A 17,256-nucleotide genomic window follows, 5' to 3' on the forward strand; every position below is an offset into this window, starting at 1 on the left:
GGCTGTGGCCCTGGCCAAGGGCCAGGTTCTGGCATATAGGAGCTGCAGATGGGCAGATATTTATGTGATAAAGGTGGGGGATGAGGCCTCCTGCGCTTGTTATGGTTTGGGGACTTGCCCTATGATTGTGGGTGTGTGGAGTGAAGGTGTGATGGGTTGACCCTGGCTGGGTCAGTGAAGAAGGAGGGGGAGGAGATGCTCCAGGCGCCGGAGCAGAGATTCCCCTGCAGCCCGTGGTGAAGACCATGGTGAGGCAGGCTGTCCCCCTGCAGTCCATGGAGGTCCATGGTGGAGCAGATCTCCACGTGCAGCCCATGGAGGACCCCACGCCGGAGCAGGTGGGTTCCCGAAGGAGGCTGTGACCCCGTGGGAACCCTGTGCTAGAGCAGGCTCCTGGCAGGACCTGCAGATCTGTGGAGAGAGGAGCCCACGGAGCAGGTTTGCTGGCAGGACTTGTGACCCTGCAGGGGACCCACGCTGGAGCAGTCTGTGCCTGAAGGACTGCAGCCCATGGAAGGGACCCATGCTGGAGCAGTTCGTGAAGAACTGCAGCCCGTGGGAAGGACCCACGTTGGAGAAGTTCGTGGAGGACTGTCTCCCGTGGGTGGGACACCACGCTGGAGCAGGGAAAGAGTGTGATGAGCCCTCCCCCTGAGGGGGATGAAGCGGCAGAAAATAACGTGTGATGACCAGAAACTCCATCCCCGTCCCCCTGTGCCACTGGGGGGGTTTGGTAGAGAAATCCGGGAGTGAAGTTGCGCCCGGGAAGAAGGGAGGGGTGGAGGGAAGGTGTTCTGAGAGTTGGTTTTATTTCTCATTACCTTACTCTGGTTGATTTGTAATAAATTGAGTTAATTTTCCCCAAACTGAGTCTGTTTTGCCTGTGACGGTAATTGGTGAATGATCTCTCCTGTCCTTATCTCAACCCGCAAGCTTTTTGTTATATTTTTCTCTCCCCTGTCCAGCTGAGGATGGGGGAGTGATAGAACGGCTTTGGTGGGCACCTGGCGTCCAGCCAGGGTCAACCCATCACAGAAGGTATGTCCCATGAGCCTTTGAAATACTTTTGCCTGTGTCCCCTTCCTCAGGCCACCATGTTGGGTGACGGTGAAAGGACCCAGCATGGAGATGTCACATCCTCAAGGATCACTTAAAAACCCTGCCTAACACCTACCCCCAGGACATGGTGGAAATGGGCTTAAAAAAAACGCCTTCATGTCAAAATCTAGACAGCTCAGATTACTCCTTACAGCTCAGATTACAGACACCTTCAGCTCATATTACTCCTCCCTAACTCTGAGCATTGAACAGATTTCCTCTTGTCCTGGTCAGGAGAGTTCCTTCACTAGCAGGGATGGGCTGGGAGAAAGCACCTGGGAAACTTCTTGACTAGACAGAAAGCAGGGAGGAATGCAGCTGCCAAAACATCAAGGACCTTAATTAGCTGTCTCACCATCCTCTCTCTCTCCTACAGACTTGGAGGGGGTCTGTCCCTGATGTTCATTACAATGTCCTGCTCTCAGAGACCAGTGGGCAACTGGCCTGTCTCCCCACCACAAAGAAAGATGCCCCTGCGGAGGCTGGACTCCACTACCTTCTTTGCGAGATGCCTTGTGACATGGAGAAAAGAGAGAATTAACGTGATGTGTGTAAGAGACCAGCCAAGCTTGTTGCCTACCCCTTTCTCGTCTGCAGAGAGAGCCCAGGCCCTGTGTGATCCTGATGTTGATGGGTAGGTAAATGAGGGAAGATCAGGCTGAACTGATAGCATATGTCCATACATTTCATGTGGTTTGTTCAAACTTTTATGGTTTTAATATTTTGTACCTTCTATGAAAACCGGTTTGCTGCTAGGTGACTGTGCAAGTGAGATTTGATAAATGATCATATATTAACATTATGGTTGAAACAATAGACAAAGGGTAACCGGGGAGATAATTACAAAGTCTCGTCAAGTGATTAACTAGTAATTATTCATAAGTTTTGCAGTTCTTTGCTCTTATGATTAGATGTTCCTGTACACTAGATGAGAACAATGCTGAAACTGACCATAGGTGATTGAAACTGCGTTAAGCTTCAAGATCAAAGAACAAGGACAAGAATAAAGACTTCAAGGACAGCCAGCAAGAACTTCAAATGGGTCAGTGATCGCAAAAGCAGCCCTTCGACTCAGATGGATCCTTCATTGTGCATGATCGGATGTAGGCAGTACTAAGATAATTGGTTGCAATTACTTTTATGTATATGTATACTAATCTGATTAATATGCCATTAGTTATTCTATATAACCTGTTAGTGCTAAAGCTGTGGTATGCACGCTAGGTGGAATGTATACTAATCTGATTAATATGCCATTAGTTATTCTATATAACCTGTTAGTGCTAAAGCTGTGGTATGCACGCTAGGTGGAACTATCCCCCGTGCATCCAGTGCTGCAATGAAGAATGCCTGCTTTCTAAAACTCCAAAATGAGTCTTAGAGAGTTTCTTCGACCAGCTTTTCGGTATCACACTTGCAGGATGAACTGTGTTTGCAGCACAGGGTAGAGAAACATAAACCTGGTCTATCTGGGCAGATTTCAGGACTGGGACCTGGGAACATTTGACCATCACAGTGAACACTGCTGACTGTTCCTGCACACAGACACAAGCTTGGCTGTAGTTGTTGCTGAAATCCGGAATAAAACTCCTTAACAGCAATGAGAAGTTAAGAAGCAGGCACTTCTTTATTGCAGCGCTGGGCACACAGGGGATCACTCCACCTAGTGTGTGCACCTGTCTGGTTTAATCATGCAGGTTAAATACACACCTGTTATACATATTCACTAAATTTCTGGGAAATGTCATACATAATCATCAACTGTCCGATAAATCATTAGCATATGTAAATGTCCCTTTATGCAGGCACAGTGAAGTCTCTGGTGGTCTTCAGAAGTCCTCTGGTGGTCTTCCATAGTCTTCCTCACTTTGTCCGATAGTTGACCTCTCTTATGTGATTCTGCGCAGTACGATTTTCGCCATCATGTATTAGATTTACATAAAAGTACATTCAATGTTAATTCTTGAATTTAACGTTTCTAGTGATTGGCCCTCAGTCTCACCACCTTATCAATATTCTTATACTAAAACATTCATTGGTTAATCTTACTTAATTCCACTAACTGGAATCTTGATCAAAGTGGGGTTTCTAAGCAACAGAACTAAGGTCCATAACGATCTCTCTTAGTTTCTTAGGACAAAACACTACAAACTAACAAATCGGTCAAAGTTTCTATGGTTAACTAATTTTAGACATTACTTATTTTCTTATGACTGTATACAGCACATTTTGTATGTTCCTAAGTTTCGATGACTACATCGCGAGCTTCAAACCCCTATATTCTACAATCTTTATCTTTTGATCAAACCTGGCTTATATAAAATTTTAACTTATCAGAATATTTGTAACATAGTGAGCTGTTCCATTAAACAAGAGAAGTGTGTGCTGACTCAATGAAAATATAGGATGATCTTGCTAAAGTAGGAGATTACTTGCTTGGTTTTCCTCTGTGTGCCAAGAATGCTGTTGGGAGATGTGTCATTTCTGGGGTAAACCTTGAAAAAGGATGTGTAAAAATTAGATTATTTTCTGAGAAAAAATTATTCTGGAAAACCTGTCTTGGAGCAAGAGAAAAATACTGAAAGGCTTCACCTAACAAAGGCTGTGTTAATAACTGTCTTGGTCCTCATCCAGGCAGACCATCAGAGGAATGTTCTGCTAGGGAAATCCTTTCAATCTAGCAAATGAATCAGAATACGTCCTGCTTGATACTGGCAGTAGAATACTTTCAAGAGAGCTCCATTTTCCCTGTTAACTGCTCTGAGAGTATAAATAAGCATACAAATACAGGTGGGAGGGGAAGAGCAGTCCCACAGCTTGCCTCTGGCCTAAGGGCTCCAGTGTGCTTTGCAGTCAGTGCTAAAGGTAGGTTCCTCCATCCAGTGTTTGGTTCAGCTGGTTCTCTCTGCTGTTGGATGGTTTGAGTCCCTGTGCTGGTCAGGCTTCCTCAGTGTGGCAGTAAAACAGTTAACACCTCACTAGTTAAGAAATATTTGCAGGTAATGGTCTCACCAGTTTAATTAACAGAGGAGTGAATTATTTGTTAAAGGGTGTGCTGGCTAGAGCCTCCTTATCTGAAGAATGCTATTGTTATTTACAATATCCTGCTTATCTGACACAGTTTGTTTGGTGAAGAATGAATTGCATAACCTAAAGGTATATAAACTCTGTAACTTCCCCATTTGGGCAGACTTCATAATAGCAGTCAGTGTCTGTCACTCCACTGCGCTGTGCTCTCCCTCATAGCTGTAGTAATAAACTGCTTCTGTTCTGGCCTGACTAAAATTGCATCCCCGTTACTCTGTGACAGCACGTCCCCTGTGTCTGTTGTAGGCTCAGTTCCTTACAGAGTGAAAAGGGCCCCTGATTCTAGCCCTCCTTCATCACAGATGTGGGGGAAAGGCTGAGTAGGTGGGAAGCAGGACAAGAGCAAATTTTTTATTTCTAATGTTTAAAGCAGTTTTCAGTAATAATCTAATGCAAACTGAAGCCCTCCCTTGAACCAGTATATTCCAGGCTAGATGCTCAACATGCCACTGTAGGTGTTGGTTGTTGTTCCTCTGTGTTATGCAAGTACTATCACAATAGGAGTAAATCAGGGACACACAGAGTAAGTAGCACAGCATGTGAGAAGCTGCAGGAGCACATCCCAGTGCAGTGCCAGCTGCCAGCTGCAGGCATGCAGAGGATCCCACTGTGACACCTTCAGAACTCACTGTGGCTCACAGATTGGTTCTGGACCATCCTGCACTTCAACAAGACTGTACTACCTAGACAGTAGTACAGCATCTCTGCTCAGTGTTTTATACTGAGAAAAATCACAATCTGTGTCTGTCAATCACGGGAAAGACACATTGTGATTCAGGTTAGAAATTATCAATTTTAATGTAAATTTGCTGGAGGTTTTTGGTTTGGGTATTTGCTTGGTTGGTTGGGTTTTGTTTCTTTGGGTTTTTTTCCTTTGAAATACCTTTCCAAATATTTTTTCCTCATGCAGTTCACCCTTTATTTCCTGATGTTCCTTTCCAGGGGGCTTTCCAGAATGGGCCTCATTGTGGCAGACTCTCTTATGTGTCCTAGTGAGACTCTGAACTAGGGGTGTTTCAATAATTTTTTACAGTCAAGAAGAGTGTATAGCAAGTAGAGCTGGCTGAGAAGCTTGCAACCTGTTTCGGTACGAGCAACAGGCTATCCCTACACATAGGTTACAGAAACACTTTTTTCCCTGAAGAATAAAATCTATGTATGTTGTGCACCAAGAACTGGCAAGCCGCTCCCAACAAGCTGTATGCCTCATAGGCCCATTTTTTGACTCTCCAGTAGGTTTCTTTGGGAACAGGCTGGATTTTGCTGGGTATCTCTTGGTAACTGAGCTATGGATAAGCATGTTTTGGCCTATTCCAGCCAACGCGCACCTCTGTGGCACAGCTGCAGAACTGCTGCTGTGGCTGCAGGTGTGCATCTGCATGCACAGTCTGTGACAGCTTCCCTTGACTGGGGGGGAAGATCCTTGCACTGGTGGCTGGCTGCTCCTGGCTTGTGCCATGGCGTTGGACACTGCTAGCCCTTGTGTACCCGCCTGCAGATTTGGCCAGCAGCGGGATTGCCCCAACACCCATGCAATCATTTAAGCTTGGACCCGGTTGCAGAGCTCCTGCAAGAAGACGTTAAGCTGAGGCAGTGGCAGCTGGACAAAGCTGGCTGCCCCACGTCACCAGCCAGCCCTCAGCCACTATCGTCCACAGCCACACCACTCACAACAACTGCATTTTGATTTTTTTTTATGGCTATAAAGCAAAGCAAGCTTTTCTGGTGAGGATTTAAGCAATGCCAGCTCACAGCTCAGTGCTGGTAACTTGCTGTTTGACCAAAGCACTGAGAATAATGGGTGGCCTGTTTAAACTGCTGGCTGCTGTGCTAATGTACAAAATGCTACAGAGCTTTTATGGCAGCCTGGCGGAACCCAGCAGACACCAGACTCAGTGCCAAAGCGTGTGTGGAAGGAGGATGGTGTGACAGCCCCTTTGCAGAGGCCAGATTTTGCAGTCCAAGACACTGCCCCTCGTCCTGTGCAAGGCCTGGCTCAGCACCTTGCACAGCCCCGAGACAGAGCTCATGGCCTTGCTCAGTGCCAGCACCTGTCTGATACCACATGAAATTGCCTGGTAGCAGCGTAGCTGCAACAGGTCCTGTGCTGAGCTCAACACAATGACCCTTGCAAAATAAAGATGTAATCCTGGAACTGTAGCCTTGTTCCCAACTTGTTTTTGCCATTCTACCATCAGTGATGTGCTGAGGGTAGACAAGTGGTGGCAGTATGCCACACGCAGCCACTGCCTGGGCAGGGAGCTCTGAGCCCACTGCTGCCGTCAAAGATTTCCCACAGACGGGCCATGCTGCACCAGTGCCACACCAGCACTCTGCCACAGCCCTGGTATTGCTCATGCATTGCTGCCTGGGGAGGCCAGCATGCCCCGACCCCATACAGCCTTCCACAGGGCTCCCCGCACCTCCCGGTTGCGGAGGCTGTAGATGAGAGGGTTCAGCATCGGGGTGATAATGCAGTACAGTGTGGAGACCAGTGTGTCGGTTGCTGGGGAGTAGCCGGAGCTGGGACGGTTGTAGTTCAGGTTGGCTGTTGCAAAGTACAGGGTGACCACGAGCAGGTGGGCAGAGCATGTGGAGAAGGCCTTCTGCCGGCTGGTGGCCACAGGCATCCCAAGGACGGTGGCCAGGATGCGGAGGTAGGAGATAGCGACAAGCAGGAAGGGGCTGAGGCCCACAAAGATACTGGCAGCATGGAGTGCCACTTCGCTGGGGTGGGTGTTGCTACACGCAGCCCTCAGCAGCGGGGGGACGTCACAGAAGATGTGCTGGAGCTGGGCAGCCCCGCAGAAGGAGAGCCTGGAGGCCAGGAGGGTGTGAATGGCCGAGTCCAGCATCCCCCAGAGCCAGCAGCTGGCAGCTGCCGCCACACAGACACTCCAGCTCATGGCATGGGCATAGTGCAGGGGCTGGCATATGGCTGCATAGCAGTCGTAGGCCATGACAGCCAGGAGTGCGCACTCGGCCCCTGCGCACCCCATCAGGAAGAACATCTGGGCCAGGCACCCATGGTAGGAGATGGTCGCCTGCGGGCGCAGGGTATTTGTCAGGATCTTGGGCACTGTCACTGATGAGTAGCAAATGTCCAAGCAGGACAGGTGACTGAGGAAGAAGTACATGGGGCTGTGGAGATGGGGATCCAGGGACACAAGGGCAAGTATTGCAGAGTTCCCCAGCAGCGTGGCCAGGTAAATAGCCAGGAAAAGAACAAAGAGGAAGGGCTGGCCATGGGAAAAGCCCAGGAGCATAAACTCTGTCACATGAGTCTGGTTCTCACCTGCCATGTGGCCAGCTGGGTTGGTCTGTGGGCAGAAACAAGTACTGTGAGGAGGAGGTGGTGACTATGAGCCATGGGACTGCAGCACAAACACCAACAAGGCAAGGGTTTCACTGGTAGGATGGCTTTTCAACCACTATCTCCATAGTGGTTGAAAGCTTCCCATGTTGAGATTTCACAGACACGAGGATTTTAGAGTCCCGAGAGCTGCTGTTCAGAGTTGGATACGTGACTGCAACAGAATCACACAGAAGAAACCAAGAATGCTGTGCATCTGGATTAACCCACACCTCCTGAGTTCTCCTGCCAGCCCAACCCCTGTCTTTATGAGTATACCAAGCACGTCTCTCTTCCTCCTGGTTGCACTTACGGTGACTACATGCTTCCCTGCCCCCTAGACATGGTCACGTCATTCCTTAGGTGCCACAGCCACTAAGCTTGCTCTTCCCCAGCTGCTGGGTTGGTGATGTGGCATCACCCTGCACCAGTTAAAAGATTTTTTTTTTTTTCTTTATCCTGTCTCCTGCTCTGCCATGTTTGGAGTGCTTTGCTCTGTGATAACCAGCACTTAAAAAAGCATGGGTTCTAACTGAGGGTGACTCACCACATGGTGCTTGTTGAGCCACAGGCAAATCTAAGCCATCAGGGATCTCCACTGGCCTGGGCCTCCTGACCTTTCTTCCATCAGCCTATTTCAATTTTCACCCCAGCACAAGGGTTTTGCTTACTGGCATGTGAAGCTACAATCGCCATGTCCACATGATGGACGAGGCATAGGGAAGCAGTTATTGCTCATAAACCTCAGCCAAGGGCTGTTGAAGGTGGTGCTTGCTGGGTGCTTGTGGCCAGGACTGCTGGAGCCCCCCATGCCAGTACCATGAAGCACAGCCAGATGTAGGCTAGTGCTTTGATGCGCAAATACAGCCTGGTGTAGCAGCCTCTGTGAGGCTGCTGAAGAAATAGGGCTGAGAGGTTAAAAACCACCTGCAATCACCTTGTCGTGGGGTGCAGATCTGTCACAGCCAGCACTCGACACGGGCACACACTGCGCTCAGCCAGTCTGAAACCAGGGGCTACTCTCGGCTGGGTGAGGAAAAGGATCCAAGAGGCTTAAGCTCACATATATGATGATAAGGGGGCAAACAGGGCTGGAAAACACCAGGGCAGACTGTGGCTGCATGACAATACAGGGCACCTTGGGGAACCACAGGTCATCTTGGGGCTGTGCATAATAAAATTGTGCTCTCCCTAGGCAGCTTTTTCTTTGGCTCTATTTGATTGCCTCAGCAGATGTTAGCACTCTCAACTACTTCTGAATCAGAGAATAAGGTAACTGGCCAGGGTGCTAGCCATCGCTGAGCAAGTGTTTGCCAGGAGTTGGGGCTGGACCAGTGCTGGCTTCTGGGCCGGTTCTCATTGACAGCACTGGGCCATGGTTGGGGTGCAAGGGAGGATTGCATATCACTGAAGTATTTAGTTCCCTGCTATTCTGACTTGGAAATTGTACACTTTGAAACAAGGCCTGCCTGCCTCAGTACAGGGCAGCTGTGAGCAGTTTTTCCTTATGGGTAACACTGACAAAACTTCTGTGGTCAGGATTCAACAGTGTTCCCAGTCAAGGTATTAATTCATGTCACTCTCCATTTACTAAACATTAAAGATGTCACCTGAAGGCTATGCAGGGGCCCATTGCCATTATATAAGGCCAAAGTAAACATGACCAAAATGTGTTTTTAGCAACTGAGGTCAATTGTCATGTCTCTGTGAGATTAAACAACATGGTTAAATTCAGGTCGGTACCCTTCTTTACACCCATTAATCTGTTTTTAATGTCTCTGTCCAAAGCATGTAACTACGTATCAGGCATGATTTTAAAATGTTGAGCAATGGAGAATTCACTGTTTCTGTTGGGAGGGTTTTTTTACAGCTACTTACTGCAAGAATCTGTCAAAGCACTGTTAAAAATTGTGTGCTTTTTTGCCTGTTGGAATTGTGCAAATGTCAGCTCTGTCTCATTCATAATTTTCAGGTCTTTCTCTTCCAGATAAAGGACCTTCTATTCTAATGGTATTTTCTCCTTGCTTCTACTTGCACACTGTGATCAATATCAGTGTTTGCTGAGTAGAAGAAGAGCTAAATTCTGATTAAGTTCTCTTTTACTCTCCAGTTTTTCAACTTTTTTTTTTAATATTGAGAGGAAATTTTTCAGTCAAAAGATTAATTCTTCTGTGCATAGCATAATGACATCCAAACTTGTTACTCTGTCCTGGACATGGGTGCTACAAGGCTGAGAAACCACTGCCTGGCCGAGCTCTCCAGCAGTCTCCCAGATCAACATATTCTTCAATTATTTTTTTTTATTATTACTAATTCTGCATACATTAGACAGCTACCTAAGGACTATATCATCCAACATTCTGGAAATCTCAAACCATCACTCTTCTTGCAGCCAGCTCCCAGCCAAAGCTGTGTGCATTTTGGTGCAAGAGCCTAACTTGTTTGGCCCAGCGTTGCAGGCAGGAGCAGGGGCTAGTGCTGGGAGAGACCACAGCGATGTTCCCCAGGAATCGCCTCCAGACTCCAGCTGTCCCTGTCTGCAAAGCTGCATAATGTGCACTTTGATCTATATAAATTCAAAATCATATATGTGTGAACTTTCACAGCGCTAAGTCAGTTAGTGGTTTTGTTAGGGCACAAGTACCTCCATGGTGTAGGTGTGAGAGGGGAAGCCTCTGTCCAGGACCTTGTTGGCTGCTTTTACTACTGACCTGTTAGCCAGAGGCAGAAGTCTGCTGACAAGTTACAGTGAAGCCAGCACCAGTGAAGGCAGGGACCTGCCTGTTACACAGGAGGAATAGGGGACCTCAGGAACCAGCATGATTAAAATAATAAATTTAATAGTAGGAGGTTAGGCATGTAAGGGTTAGTCACCTGTTTATACTCTGAACTGAGGCTCAACACTTGGAAGTAAGAGCAGGTGAGCAAGAGGTGTGTGAGCCCATCGCACGCTACCAACGAGCCCTTGGTTTGATGTAGGTACACAGCAATGACGTGAAAGTCATTGTATTTGCAGCAGCAGCAAGGAATTGTTAGTTCCACTGCAGGAGGGAGAGCGAGTTCTGGAAAGCTGCAGATGATGGTCTCCCCATGCTGACAAATTCAGGCTGGATTAGGCATGGAGCTACAGGGCTACAGTACAGCTGTAGGAGTCATGCAGATGAATGACCCTAATTTTTCACCATGGTCTGGAGCAATGGTCTGGACACAGCCACATGACAAGAAATGCCAGATTTAAACTCTTTGTCCTCAGACATCCTGTACACAATGAAATAGGAAGACGTGGTAGGAAAATCTCCCTTTCTCCCTTGGACTGCACAGGAATGAGCCTTGAACGAGTCTCCACCTTGCCTCACCTCCTTTCCTCTCTCTTTCTCACTTGCACTGAAGGCGATTTCTCACGGTAACTAATGACTTACCAGGTATTTCCCAGCGCAGCTACACCTTTGCACAACGCTGACCAGTCCAGAAAGGCTGGATAGGGTGGCAGAGAGGAAGCACTGATGCCACTGCCACTGAGGCAGCTAGTTTCTGTCGTTTCCCCTAGGAGAAGGAAGGTAACCCTGACCAGTGCGATGGTGATGCACTAATCTGAGACCCAGCTCAGCTCTGGTGCAGTCCCTCAAGCAGGGCGCCATACATCACCACTGTGTACTTCTGCATAGCTCCAGCGTTTTGGGGTGCATTAGGTCACCATTCCTCCTACAGGAGGCCATACGTGTGCTGTGCCCACCCAGGGAAGCCAGCTGCTCCTGCAGGAGAATGTGGCTTTCCTCTCCAAGCCACCACATTCTATTTGCACTCAGGTGAGCAGACTAGATAGCCTGGAGCATATAGCGATGGGAGGTAAGGTCCTGAGCCTTGGGTATGGTTCAGTCCCAGTTTGAGGTGATGGCTGGACTGAGGGAGCCGGCAATAACACAGGATTAATTTCTCCTGACAAGGACTGGATTGTTTTGTTTGAGGCAGCCACAGTCTGCTTGCATGCCCAGACTACCCAGGAGCTCTGGGTGCCAGTATTGGGTTTGCCCCCAGGTAGTGTGCCAATAGGGACCCCTGGGAGTGTCTCACGATGAGTGAGGCCCTGCCCCACCACGGGCAGCAGTCCTGCCCTCCCAGCCCTCCCTTACCTCGATGTCCAAGAGCAAACAGTGGACGGCATCCAGTGCTTGGTAAGAGGGAAAAACTAGCAATGTCCCCAAGTGCTGTCCAGTTTGTCATACCTGCAGGAGGAAAAGCCTGTGTGTCCTCAAGTTTTGCGAGCGGAGGAGAGGCTTTTAACCCTCCAAGGGCCCTGGGGGAGAGGCTTCCAGAGGTAGCTCTTGTTCAGTGGCAGGAGCAAGGAGCAGAGGACCATTCCCCCAATCAGCCTGCACAAGTGGGATCTGAGCCCACAGGACAAAGCCCTTCTGGCACAGCACCCACCTTGAGCTCCTGTTCTGCTCCAGGCTGTGCCAAGTGCTGACCAGGCAGAGCTCTCTAGCCCTGGCCTCCTGCTCCAGCCCTGTGGCAGCTCTTGGGGTGCCTGGGCTGCAGCACCACTGACCATGCCAGGCACCCTGGGCCATAGAAGGGTGGCCAGCTGGGGAGGCTGAGAGCTGCAGTCCCTGTGCCCTAAGTCCTTCTTTATGACCCTGTTTTATCTGTTGCAGGGCTATGAGGTGCCTACACCAGCCATGCCAGAAGAGAGGCAGCAATGAGGAGGGTTGGCCAATGGCCACACTTGCAGCAACGAACCTGTGGGCAACACAGCCATAAGGTGACTGCGTGGTATCTGCACCATGTCCATGCTCCCACCATCTACAGTAACCATGCTCACTCAGCCCAGGCTGTGCAGGGCTCTCTGGAGTGGCGAGTGTGGTCCAGGGGACTAGGAGAGAACACGGCCATGGTGGAAGTGTGATCTGGGAGCAGCTCTGATTGGACTTAGTTAGTGCACCAAGTAGAATCCTGTGAGTTCTTGAAGAGTGAGACAGCAGGATTACATGGATTTACACTGGGTGATTGCTGCCTGCTCTGACCCTGGAGCCATTCCTGATAGAAACAGCAGGTTTAGCTGGAGTTCACCACATACTGCCATGGAAATATAAAGTGGGAAACCCAGGAAATGTGAAGACTGCAACGGGGAGTGCACCTGGAGATCAAGACTGAGACATGATTCTTTCTGCAGCAGGAATACAGTATTGCTTTATTGCAATCTTTTTGCAACCTCTTTTTCCTGATGGTCGGGCAATAGGAGCTGATCCTATAATAAGCTCTGTATCTGAAATTTCAAGAACTGAGGAGCTGAGCAGTAGCATCGTTTGGAAAGTAGGGAAAGCATAGGCAACAACCCTACACGGGAAACAATACGCTGTGTTCAAATTCAACATAGACACTAGAGGGGGCTACTACCTCAATGAGGAGAAAATTCGTGTCCGAGAGGATGTCTCGGCTTGTAAAGGATGAATAGCAGTAATTATGAGCCCTGTATGTCTAAAAGCGTGTTTTCAAGGAAGCTGGGCTGACAGGGTAGAAGGACCACGATAACAGGACTTTGTGACACAGCCATTTGCTTTGAGTTTACAAAATTAAACCTTTCTCTTCTGGCAATGATGAACATTTCCTTGTTTGTTTCTTACAGAAACTCAGTGGCATGACATTCCAATATAACCTGGCTGCTCTTGCAGGATTTTAGATGAAGGCACATGCTAGCAGCACTTGGAGAAACCCCCTCCCACACCAATATTTGAACTAGAGCTTTGCTGAGACCATCAACACTTAGCACAAATATTAAAATATACTGAAATCTTGCCAGATGCCAGAAACTTGGTATTCAGTTCTGGTAATCCATGTCCACTTTCTGTGGTAATGTTCAAGACAAACTTTATGAGAAGAAATATCAATGTTTGTATCCTCCTCTGGTCTATTGAGGCATATCAAATCTAGCCTTAGGGGTCCAGTGAGAAATCAAAATCTCCATGAATTTGTAAAGTGTTAAGGGAGTTGTTTTTTAAACCAAATGCCTAAATTCAGGTGTGTAACCGTAAGGATTGGGCCCAGCTCCTGTAAGTACTTAGCACTTCTGAAAATCAGACTCTTAACTGGGTGCAGGGCCCTTAACTTCTTCAAGCATAAGTGTTGCACTTTCCAAAAAATCAAGCGTACTGGTGTAGAACTGGGAACCTCTCCAAGTTATGTTTCCCTACTTGTTTTAAGAGATGCACTCTTCCAGCTCAAGAATTCTTTCTCAAGCAAATCCACCATCACTTGTATCACAGCTTACTACAGCAATACTGCCAGCTCACTGTTAATGGTCTCCACATGTGCACAAATGCTTCCTTTGGACACAGACAAGGAAAACAGTGCAATTCATGGTGTTCAGGGTGGCAGGCTGCTTGCTGGATCCAAGCCCTACCCAAAGTACAGCCAGCTCCATGGTCAAAGTTGCTCTGGGCTATATCCAGTCAGGTCTGGAAAACCTCGAAGGCCAGAAATCCCACAGCCTCTCTGAGACACTGCTCCACTACTTAATGATCCTCAGAGTGACTGTTGTTCCTTACACCCAGGTGGAAGGAAACTTCTTGAACTTCTAACTCTGAAACCTCCGGGCGTTTTGGTTGATGGTAAGCTCAATATGAGTCAACAATGTGTCCTGGTGGCCAAAAGGGCCAACTGTATGCTGGGGTGCATTAGGCACAGTATAGCTAACTGGTCAAAAGAAGTGATTGTCCCTCTATACTTAACTGTACCTCAAGTACTGTGTGCAGTTTTAGGCTCCACAATGTAAGCAGGATATAGAAATATTAGAATGTGTCCAAAGGAATGCAACAAAGGCAGTGAAAAGACTACAGGGCATGACTTATGAAGAGCAGGTGAGGATACTAGGTTTATTCAGTTTAGAGGAGACTGAGGTGACCTCATTGCTATCTACTTCTTCATGAGGGGCAGTGGAGAGGGAGATCTGATTTATCTCTGGTGTCCGGTGATAAAACGCGAGGGAATGGCTTAAAGCTGTGTCAGGGGAAGTTCAGATTGGATATTAGGCACAAGTTCTTCACTGAGAGGGCAGTCAAGCACTTGAACAAGCTTCCCAGGGAAATGGTCATGGCTCCAAGCATGTCAGTGTTCAAGAAGCATTTGGACAATACTTACATGTATGGTTTAACTTTTAGGTTGCCCTGTGTGGAGTTGAGAGTTGTCCTCAATCATCCTTGTGGGTCCTTTGCAACTGAAAATATTCTATGATTCTATGAACTTGAAACCTCCTGTCTGAATTTTGCCTGCTGCCTCTCATTCTCCCTCCGTGCCCCATTGTGATAAGCCTGGCATTGTTTTCTTGATAACCTCCCCATAGGTACTGGAAGGCTGCTATTTTGTCTCCCCAAAGCCATTCCTTCTGCAGGCTGAACAAGTCCAGCTCCTTCTGCTCACAGTGCAAGTGCTTCAGCCCTGACCATCTTGGTGGCTCTCCACTGAATTCTGAGTTTGTTGGTGTATTTCTTGTTTCAGGGAATGCAGCACTGGATGCAGTACCTGGATATGATCTGAGAAGTACTGACTAGAGGGCCATAACCACTTCCCTCATTCTACTCTCTTTGGTTCTGTTGACACAGCCCAGGATGCTTTTGGCCACCTTTGCTGCCAGGGCACGTCTCACTCATGTCCGGCTTGCTGCCTACCAAGGATGCCTAGGGCCTTTTCTGCAGAGCTGCTGCCCAGCCAGGCATCCCCAGACTGTCTTGTTGCCAGGGGCTCTTCCTCCGCAAGTGCACGACTTGGCACTTGTCCTTGTTGAATTTCATGGAATTTCTTCTGGCTCATTCTTCCAGTCTGGCCAGGTCCTTCTGGATGGCAGCCCTTTTGTTGAGCATATTGACTGGTCCCCTTGACTTGGTGTCACCCGCAAATTTGACAAGAGGGCACTCTGTCATCTCTTTCATATCACTAATGGAGATGTCAAACAGGACAGGTGCCAAGACAGATACTTGTGATGCTCTACTTGTCACTGGCCTCCAGGTAGAGATGACCTGTTAACCACCACTGTCTAAACCTGATGATCCAGTTTTACACCACTGCTTTCACTGATGTTGCTGTTGCTTGGACATATGCAAGCTGAATGCACTTTTCATCCTGCATTTTCTACATACACTTCTACTGGCTGGGCAACCTCATTTGCCCTGTCTTTCTGTGGCCATATCTGGCCCAGAAGCTTAGTGGTTTGTTAATGTCAGTGTTTCTCCCTGCTGGCTGCAATGGGCCTGTGCTCTGTTTTTTCCCCTCAGTGATTTTGACTGTCACTGATGCAGTTTTGATGGTACTAAAACTGTACTGTCCACCGCAGATGTCATCCAGACAGTAGTTCAAAGAGATTTAATACAAACTGTAGCTCTGTGTGTTCTCTTTTTCCTCTGAACATCCCTTTTTAAAAATCTCCATGGGCAATGTTCTGTACAATTTTCTTATAAATACCACAGTTGTAACACTCAGACTTACTTAACAGATGTTATAGTAAACCACCCTGTTTTACTATGACATCAACATAGTCAAGTGTCCTGAGCTTCCAACTCCCTTCTACCAGCCAGACATTGCCATACTGGGGTAGGTCCTGTGGAGGTCATAGAGGTGGTTTGGGGTTAGAGTACAGGACATACAAGGAGAGGCTGAGACTGCTTTGTGCAGCCTAGAAAGGAGAAGGCGAAAGGGAGACCTTACTGTGGTCTGCAGCTGCCTAATGGAGTGGAGAGAGATGACAGATACAGACTCTTCTCATAGTTGCATGGTGATGAGAAGAGGCAACAGGCACAAGCTGTAACCAGAGACATCCTCACTGGACATCAGGGAAAAGTCCTTCAGGCACTGGATCAAAGTCCTGAGAGGCCACGGACTCTTTGTCCTTGGAGATACTCAGCACTCACCTGGCAACAGCCCAGAGCAACCTGTGCTAAGGGGTCCTGCTCTGAGCAGGGCTTGGACCGGGGGCTCCTTTCCACCAGCACAAGTCTGATTTCTGGAATGAAATTCTTATCAGGTTTCATAAGAACAATATTTCAGGCTTTGTCCCATTGATTTCCTCAGGGAAAGAGTTTCCTCTGGGAAATTTGTTTTGCAGATAAGTTGCCTGTTTTCCAGACCAGGCAAGAAACAAGAATAAGCAAAATTTGGCATTTCCAGTTTGGCCTACGCAAGATAGGACAAAAGCCTCACACTGCATCTTGTGAGAATGGTAATGGATTACTGTCTGACTTTTTTTTTTCCTAACACTTGACAAGGAGATTTTCTGGCTGAAGAAAATTGCATTGTCTCTAGCTTTTATTCAGTTTAATTGACCACTTGTGTTCATATTTTAGAAAAAAAGGCAATGAGGGTTGTACCTATATGATCCAACTATAAAACTGGCCAAAGCTGACCTGATTTACTTGTGTTAGTCATGGGCTAAGAGCATGCACAAACTCAAACACCATGATCAAGCGTTAAGTGACTTGTTACCTTGCGGTATCATCCCTGCACTGCGGGGTTTTGGGGCAGGTCTAACACCTACACACAGTCACGGAAAGTGAGGTCCTGGCACCAGCCCCAGGGTCACTGTTTCTTCCCGGCCAACTTGTACTCAGAAAGCGACAAGGAAAGTCTTTCCTGTCACCGGTGAGCAGCACTTTTGCTTAATGATTGCTGCCTGGTACTTCCTGGACAGCGATGGCACCTGCTGCCCCATCTCCATTCCTCCCTCTTCCTACGGC

General features: G+C 47.9%; 1 protein-coding gene across 1 annotated transcript; it reads right to left on the reverse strand.

Annotated features, from left to right (window-relative positions):
* Nucleotides 1–1,128: 1,128 nt before the first annotated feature.
* On the reverse strand, nucleotides 1,129–7,487 carry LOC104319358 (olfactory receptor 5V1). The gene is made up of 3 exons (XM_069801375.1): nucleotides 6,585–7,487; nucleotides 1,263–1,827; nucleotides 1,129–1,225 (listed from the first exon to the last, which is right to left on the reverse strand). The coding sequence occupies exons 1-2, from the start codon at nucleotides 7,485–7,487 to the stop codon at nucleotides 1,798–1,800; spliced, it is 933 nt and encodes a 310-aa protein (XP_069657476.1). The 3' UTR covers nucleotides 1,129–1,225; nucleotides 1,263–1,797.
* Nucleotides 7,488–17,256: the final 9,769 nt, after the last annotated feature.

This window comes from Haliaeetus albicilla, chromosome 14 (genome assembly GCF_947461875.1).
Source record: "Haliaeetus albicilla chromosome 14, bHalAlb1.1, whole genome shotgun sequence".
Lineage (NCBI taxonomy): Eukaryota > Metazoa > Chordata > Aves > Accipitriformes > Accipitridae > Haliaeetus > Haliaeetus albicilla.